The 8,107-nt window shown below is 35.4% G+C and overlaps 1 protein-coding gene across 1 annotated transcript; it reads right to left on the minus strand.

Annotated features, from left to right (window-relative positions):
- Positions 1-1,872: 1,872 nt before the first annotated feature.
- On the minus strand, positions 1,873-7,637 carry LOC112758504 (U-box domain-containing protein 43). Its single transcript, XM_025807201.3, has 5 exons — positions 7,243-7,637; positions 5,471-6,852; positions 4,713-5,016; positions 3,815-4,302; positions 1,873-3,394 (listed from the first exon to the last, which is right to left on the minus strand). Exons 2-5 carry the CDS (start codon positions 6,695-6,697, stop codon positions 2,396-2,398), a joined length of 3,018 nt encoding a protein of 1,005 aa, XP_025662986.1. The 5' UTR covers positions 6,698-6,852; positions 7,243-7,637; the 3' UTR covers positions 1,873-2,395.
- Between the last annotated feature and the right edge of the window lie 470 nt (positions 7,638-8,107).

Consider the following 8,107-nt stretch of genomic DNA (forward strand, 5'->3'; position numbering starts at 1 on the left):
AACTAAAGTCAGATCCAATAAAGATAAAAGACCCAATCCATAAAGGAGGTCTACAACCTGTACCCGACCTCTTTAAAGAGGTCGGACACCGCAAAGGAGTTCAAGCTCTACTTGCCCAAGCAAATAAACTACCTCCGCGAATCTCTCCTATTATCTCTATCTTCTGTAAAAGATAGGTCTCAACAACTCCCAAAATAAAGGGAATGATTATCCATCAATAAAGATAGAATTATTCAAAAGGTGGTCACCTACTCTACTATAAATACACTGACATTCCTTAAGTATATTCACGTTTTAATCTACTAAAAAAATCTGTTTAAAGTCCTTGCTAACTTAAGTATCAGAGTCTCTTGCAAATACCACCCCCACCTCTTCACGAGGAACTCGGAGAGACGACACATCGACATCAATAAGTCGGAGGCTGCCATACAAAAGAATCTGAACCTTACATTCAGGCCCAAATCAACATTTTAAGTAATTTTCGAAACAATAAAATAAGTTTAAGCTTGGGCATAGAAACTCTAATTTAGAAATGTTTAGTTGCCCTTATTTTATAAAAAAATATAACTGCTTCCTGAATTGAACAATTAAAAGAAAAATGTTTTTTGTTAGCCAACTCTTTAACTAGTACAGTGATAGAGTTTGGGGAATATCAAATTCCCAACTGTGAAGTGGTTGTGATATTATTTAAAATGTTAGGTAGACAGATTAAATTAAACGGTCCTTTGAGAGTGGCATGGAGTATGGGATGGGCAGAAATGAATGACAGGCTGAGTTGAAATATGCAAGATCAAAATGAAAGTGATGTTCAAGTCCTTCACTCATAATATAATTCTAATTGTCTACTTGAATGATCGATATTTTGGGAAGCTTAAAAAAATTTTTTTTTTTTTGAACTTTTTTGACTTATGAAAATTAGTAATATTAATGTTAAGTACAAATTGTAATTTTTAAAAAGTTATTTAGGAATTTATAGAGAAGTTAAAAAAAATAATTTTTTTATAATATTATTACTTTTTATCATATTTTTATAAAATAAATACTTTTAGAACTAAAAATTCAAATACAAAATAACTTATTTATAAGTTACTTTTAATATAGTCATTTATTATTTAATTTATTTTTTCAAAAAAAATTTAATTAAGTTGTTTATCCAAACTAGACCTAAATGTATAATTTAATTGATAAATGGGGAGCACAATAGCAATTACTAGAACTAAATACTACTATTAAACTTTTTTTTCGGTAAACCACTATTATTAGGTTGCGTTTCGTTATGAGAACATGATTATTAAATTTTTTTGGTAAACCACTACTATTAGGCTGTGTTTAGTATTTAGTTATGAGAATAAGATAGGACACTAAAAACAAGACACAAAAATTAATGTTTTTTATATTTTATTTGATGATAAACTAGAATAAATTATAAAAATTTAATTTATTCTCATTTTGTTTATAAAAAAATTAAAAAAAATATAATAATAAAAAATATAATTATAAAAATTTGATAAAATAATAAAAAAATAAAAAATAAGTTATATCTTGTTAGTCTCTCTTTGTCTTTTTTATCAAGAATGACACAAATTACACTAATTCAATTTTTGGATACAATGTCTTTGTTCATATCTTAGCTACCAAAAATAATTTTGTGTCTCTTTAATTTTGTCCGAGTGAATGCAGCCTTAATGTTTAATAGAGAAAAAATTACACTCAAGCTTAATTATTGAAATTTTTTGGTTTAAAATTCAAGACCATGGATGTAAAATCTCTCACGACGTGTACGCCACGAGTGATGATGCAACAATGTTGTCCCTTTTACGAAGGAAAATTCATGAATGTCTTTAAGGATGAAGGGGGATTGAAGTTTCGAGCTGTGTCAAATATTTTTTTTTCCTTTTTTTTTTTCACAATATAAGATGAATCACAAATGAGTTCCAATACCAATGAACAAAGAATACAACTCCTTGAGAAAGGGAAACTTTTTTTTAATACATATTTTACACAAGTAACGAAACCATCCAGTCGATCCTCAAACGTAGAAGCTATATTTGAGGCGTTTAATATAGGCCTCAAACATATTCCTTCATGTCCAATGGTGGTGGTAGTGGACTAACAGTCCAAATTGGATGAGGACACACTTCACCTGTGGTTCATGATCAATGTGATTCCCCATGAGGATATAGCCTAATAGAATGCTGCAAAGTGCAAACCTTGTCCACATCAATGTGATTCTCCATGAGAATATTGCACAGATGAAAGCAATTTTGACAGCAAAAAGAGTCATCCTTCATGTCCAAGCTTGTAGTTTGCAAACAATGATGTTATCAAGGGAAGGCTATACTTCATGGTTTAGCTAACATGGCTCCTCAACACAAGAATTTGAATCACCATTTTTTTAGAAATATGAAGATTGATCATGCAGGACATTCAAATGTGCTAATATTCTAGCTGCCATGGATCTTATGCTACCATTACCGCGTTGAGTCAAGTCAACTAGAGGCATTTGAGCTGAGGGTCCATACTGTTGTTTATACTCCACTAGCCTAAAAATCCTTTCCAGAGCATGCAGAGACTTGTCCTGCAATCCAGGAGAAGGGGAACCAAGGAATCTGATTATAAGTGGTATGGCATTTGCATCTGCAAGCACTCTACTACCACTGTGTAGTCTTTCACCTTCAATTAAAGTTAATAGAGCATCTAAAGAAGCTTCGCAAGCTCCCGGATCAGATTCCCCAAGAACCTTTGTTAGTGGTACTACTGCATCAGCCTCCAAAAGGCAAAATGAGGTTTTGACAGTGCACAGGCCCCCATGTACTAAGCATCCACTTTCAGCCGCTGAGGATGAGAAGCACCAGAGTCCCTTGCGCTTCGGCAATGGCCTGCTCAGCCCCTGTGAACTTTTAGAAAACTGAGCAAGAGACAATGCTGCTCGTTGTTTTGTTAACATGGTTCCACTTTCAAGCAACTGCACTAGAATAGTTATAATCCCAATCTCTGCTGCTCTCTTTTGCCAATCCAAGTTTGTTGGCACTGTAAATCGACATAGGGCACTAACAGAAGTCTCTACCAGCTTGCTTCTTTGAAGATCTTTGTCCTTCCCTTCTTGGATATAGTTATAAATAGTCACCAAGGCACCAGCATCCAAAAGCCACTGAGTGATCTGGTGATTTTCCGGCAAACTGCAAATTATTCCCATAGTAGAAACTATTTCTTCTTCATCAGAAGATGATTTCAGGATTCTGGCCAAAGTCTCAATGCACTTCTCGTTCACATTCTCTAGTATGATGGCTTCATCACAACCTTCTACAAGGCAAGAGAAAAGCTTTACCGCACTTCCTCGTAGTTTTTGGTTTTCAGTCTCAAACAACTTAACCAGTACTTGGACAGCTGTGCACTGCACATGCATAATTAGACTTAGCTCTGATATATTGACATTTCAACAAAATATGGTAGAAACATCTTAAATAGATAGTCAGCCAAAAATTTCTAATGGAAAATGTTGGTCTCAAATCACCATCTATTGGTGTAAGGTATAACTACATAACCTGTAGAAGGTAAGAGAAGAAACCTATGCAGCGCTAGCAATCTCATCTATGAATGAAGTCCTTTTACTATTTTGGTAATGCAAGATTTTGCCTTTGTCTGTAGTCTGCTATGCAGTAAGCTGAATCCAGAACTTAAATGGTGATCCCTATCTAGACGTGCCTACTTTGACATTGTCGAATACTTAAAAACTCATTTTGGGCACTAGCACTTCAGGAAAAAGAACATTTCCAGATGTGGAAACTACATTAAGGTTCAGTTAGAAACATACCTCTCTTAGCTTGGTTCTAATATAAGAAGCTGAGGGCGATTGGCACAGGGCATAAAAAGTCTGGATAGTGTATTGCCGCACATCAGGCACGTTATAAGTAATTAGAGAGAAAAGGTTAAAAACATCCTCATCATATTCTAGCAATGAAACTGGTGTCTGTGCATCTTGTGACATCGTCGATGCAGCAAGCTGCATAATTATTGGCGCTACATGTTCCCACAAACTTGAAGATGGAATGCTGTGCTGGAAAAGAATGTTAAGTAGCGGACGTGTTGCACCTTGTCGAATCATTTCCAGTCCATTTTTCTTTAAACTGGATAGATTCTGAAGAGCTTTAAGGGCCACTATTTTCATCTGAACATCATTATGTGAGACCAAGTGAAGAAGAGGAGCAAGTATACCACTTTCAAACAAGGACTCCTTATTATGATCAGTTAACTCCATTTCCGCTAAAGTCGTGGCCATCAACATCTTCACCTCGTCTGACCCTGAAACAAGAAAGAAGTTTTTAGTAACTGGGGAATGCTTGTTCATCACTCCACTCTGGTCTTTCTGGTAGCCAACATAACAATTATAGTATTCTTGCATAAATGCAGCTTCTCAAATACATTATTTAAACATTTACTAGAGGCTTTACAAATCATTGAATTGGAGTAGCATTTCTCTTTAAAATTTTCAACTTTGAGATTTAGTTCTTTAAAGAATTACACACACTCTACAAGTGATTAAGCAGGTTTCTCTTCAACACCGCATAAGTCAATCTAGTATTTCAGACATTAATCTTTGGTATAAGATGATGAATTTAACAAGAAAACTATTTTGCACTTTAAAATTCAATAGATGATAGTGCATCAATGATACTAATACACTCAACCAAAATTGTGGGTAAAAAAATAACCTGTGGAGAGACGCTGCAGTAACTGCTTGAAATAATTGGCTTTTGCCATCTGTATAACATTCTGGTCAGAATATGAAAGTTTTTCCAACAACTCTGTTGCATCTCTAGCAGATTGATTGTCATCACTGCTGGACATAGTCACCAATAACAGTATGCAACCTTGAACTTTTCCAATACGTTCTCTCAGTAAATCATATTTGGATAGTTCTAGAAGTAATGCCACTGCTAACTTCCTTTCCCCCAAACGACGACCAAGAGAATGCACGATAGACTCAATTGCATTATCAACTTTAGCAATTCTTTCCTGAAAAAAATTTAGGATTAGGCAAAAACATATAAGAAATTGCACTTGGTTCTACTATATTGTAAAACGGCAAGATTTGTCCAGGGTATTTAAAAGTTTCATTGATCGAATTCTATTGCTTAAAGCATTGATTAAAATGTCCATCTATACTACAAGTAAAACAATAAAATTGCTTTTATAAGAAAAGTATAATCCAAAACTATATATTTCAGTGAGGTATCTTTGTAATTGGCCCTGTCTTTAAATTCATTAAGCATTGATATGCATGAGGAATCTCTATCCTACATATTAAATATCAGAATAACACCATTTCATCTAAAAAGGCAGTTATTGATCAGTATTAAAGAAAGCCAAATTTTGAGTGTGGCCAAGCTTCTCTACACCCCATTATCATAAAACTAAAATATTATTTTGAGAAAAGAAAAACCAAAGATGGGTTAAGATTATGACGTACCTTAGCATCTTCACTATCCTTTGCCAGCAAGCAAAGGATGACAAGGGCATTATTCCTGACATCACGGTTTTTAGCATCGAGTAATCGGATAAGAACTGGAATGTAATTCTCCAGTAGCACCCATTCTCTGTGCTGGCCCTTTTGTTCGCACAAGTCATGAAGCTTCTGTAAACAATGCAGTACTTCCTCATCATCTCCTGATTGGATTTTTTCAGTCATTGAAGCAATTGTAATCATTGTATTTCTATCTTTCCATTCTTCTATTGATTGTTTCAAGGTTTTGTTGGGTCTCAAAACTGATGTGTCTAAAGGAACCATGGTTAGAGGACACAATTTGTTTCCATCTGCAAACCACTTCTCAATTGCACTTCTCTCAAATGTTTGACCTGATGAAGTTTCCACAGGATCAACCATGACATCCCGGGTAATGGGGCAATAAAAAGACTGTAATGGTTCCAAGGGTTGGCTTCCCAAAGATCTGCGTTTGTCAAAGTACTTGCGTTCCTTTTCCCTAGGGGATGAAGCTGCATCAGCTCTTTCTAACAAAGCAATGATCTGATCCATTTGTATGGCTTCAGCTAGGTCCTTCCTTAGCCTGGCATTTTCGATTTCACTCTTGAACTCTTCAAGTTCCTTCTTCATTGTTGATTTCTCATTTGTAATCCCAACAGAATCTGCAATGAGAACCAACAAAGCATTTGCATAGGAGCGATCTACATTCTTTTCCTGTATCCCTGACTCAATTTTCTCTAAAATCTCTTCTTCTGCTATGGCTGCCTTAAACTCAGCTGCCTGCATATTCTCACATAGCTTTATAATTTCTTCAATTATTCCATTAGAAAGGCCTTGTGTGGCCAAAGGAAGAAGACCAATTGCCCTGCTAATCTCACTAGTGCTATTTTGGAGGCGCTTGATAATGGTTCTGCAGTTCATTAGGAGATATACCTTGTTCTTCTTGCTGCATTCTTCAGCCAGTTGCTTTGCATCTCTAACTTCACGACTCAGAATCTCAATGGCATGGTTGAATTTCTCAGAATCGCTGACTTTTCCTTTCTTCAATGCTTTTAAAATGGGTGAAATTTTTTCCAAGTAAGCTGAAAGTTCCTTAAAACTATCCTTCTTCACAAGAACATCACTAGCATAATATAGAAACTCAGCGATGGTATCTATAATTTGAGAAATGGCTTCTGCAGTAGGACCAGAATTCAATGCATCCAGAACCATCATCTTTTGACCAAGTTAGGCTAAGGAATGAAGTCCCTTCTTTTCCCATTAAAAGATAACCCCAGCTAGTTTTGACCGAAAGGTTTTAGGAATTTTCCTCAAAATGTGATTAGGGAATTCTTCCATACCCCTTTTAATCCAATTTCAAATGCCTGCACCTGATATCAATACAATAATTTCTCAAAACCATTTCCTGATGATTTTTCTACATGGCACTGATGATAAACCAAATACAAAATATTGAAAATTTTTCCAGCAGCGTCAATTTTCATTTAGGAATTCTTTAAAGTTTAAATGACTTTGAACTGGAGTTTGCTTTGACTAAATATGCTGTCATCTGGCACCAGAAAAACTATAAATTCCGTAAAAAGCTAAAAGAAATGTGCACAGTTAAGAGTTGACTTGACTAAGAGACTTAGAGAAACCCTTCCTTAAAGCATGAATTTTAACAGAGTTAAGAAAACGCGTATGAAAGGATCAATTGGGGAAACACCATTGACATGTGAGCAAGTAAGAAAGAAGATAAGGAAGAGTCGAGAAAAGAGTACCTGGGTGGAGCCATGGAAATTGAGAAGCTGCTTTCCTGAGAAACTAAAATTGAGACATAAATAGCATTTCAGGGATGCGGAAAAGAAAGATTACTTTTGCAGAATTGAATTGAATGGTTAGGAACCCAAATTTTGTTTGTTTTATTTTCTCGTTATGAGTTCTGACTAGTTGAGTAGACTCCTTCCTTTTCCTTGAACCAAGTCTATACCATTTTTTCCAACCAACATCTTTGCTTTGACCTGGGAATGTGACGTGATTATCAAACTATTCACCCTCCGAGCCATAAGTTTTACGTGTACTTCTAAAACATTAAGGGAAGAAATTGAGGAGATAAACCCCAAAGTGATCCATGAGATTTATAAAATGCATCGATTTAGTCTTTAATTTGTTGATTGCACTAATTAAGTCCTTCAAACTAGAAAAAATGCATCAACATGGTCCCCTTCATATTTTCTGGTCATATTCTTTGGCGTGAGTGACGTGGCGAATGAGTGCCATTACAAAGAACAAGATAAAGTTGAACAACCACGTTGAAAAACTTCCTCCAGTTATTCAGAGCCAGATAGAAAAGGTAAGGAAAGAGTCAAAGAACTGGGTTCCTATATGGACTGAGGATGAAACCTATGAAAAGTTTGAGGTCTATGGACACCAAATAAACATGGTTGTCGATCTAGGCAAAAGACTTTGCACCGGCCAGTTTTCGATGTTAACAGGTAATTTTTGTTACATTTACATTATATTTATTTTCATTTTAGATTGTTTTTACTTGAACTATTAACTGACATGGTCTGGACTTGAACTACCTTTTTATTTGGTGTGCTGTAGGCATTCTCTGTGTTCATGTCTGTGCTGCTCTTGCACGGG

This window comes from Arachis hypogaea, chromosome 16 (genome assembly GCF_003086295.3).
Source record: "Arachis hypogaea cultivar Tifrunner chromosome 16, arahy.Tifrunner.gnm2.J5K5, whole genome shotgun sequence".
In the NCBI taxonomy this organism is placed as follows: Eukaryota; Viridiplantae; Streptophyta; class Magnoliopsida; order Fabales; family Fabaceae; genus Arachis; species Arachis hypogaea.

Coding starts and splice junctions, on each gene's coding strand:
- LOC112758504 (XM_025807201.3), bottom strand. CDS start 6,697: ATGATGGTTCTGGATGCATTGAATTCTGGTCCTACTGCAGAAGCCATT. Junction 4,303..4,712: donor ACTGCAGCGTCTCTCCACAG/GTTATTTTTTTA, acceptor TTCTTGTTTCAG/GGTCAGACGAGGTGAAGATG. Junction 3,395..3,814: donor TTAGAACCAAGCTAAGAGAG/GTATGTTTCTAA, acceptor ATGCATGTGCAG/TGCACAGCTGTCCAAGTACT.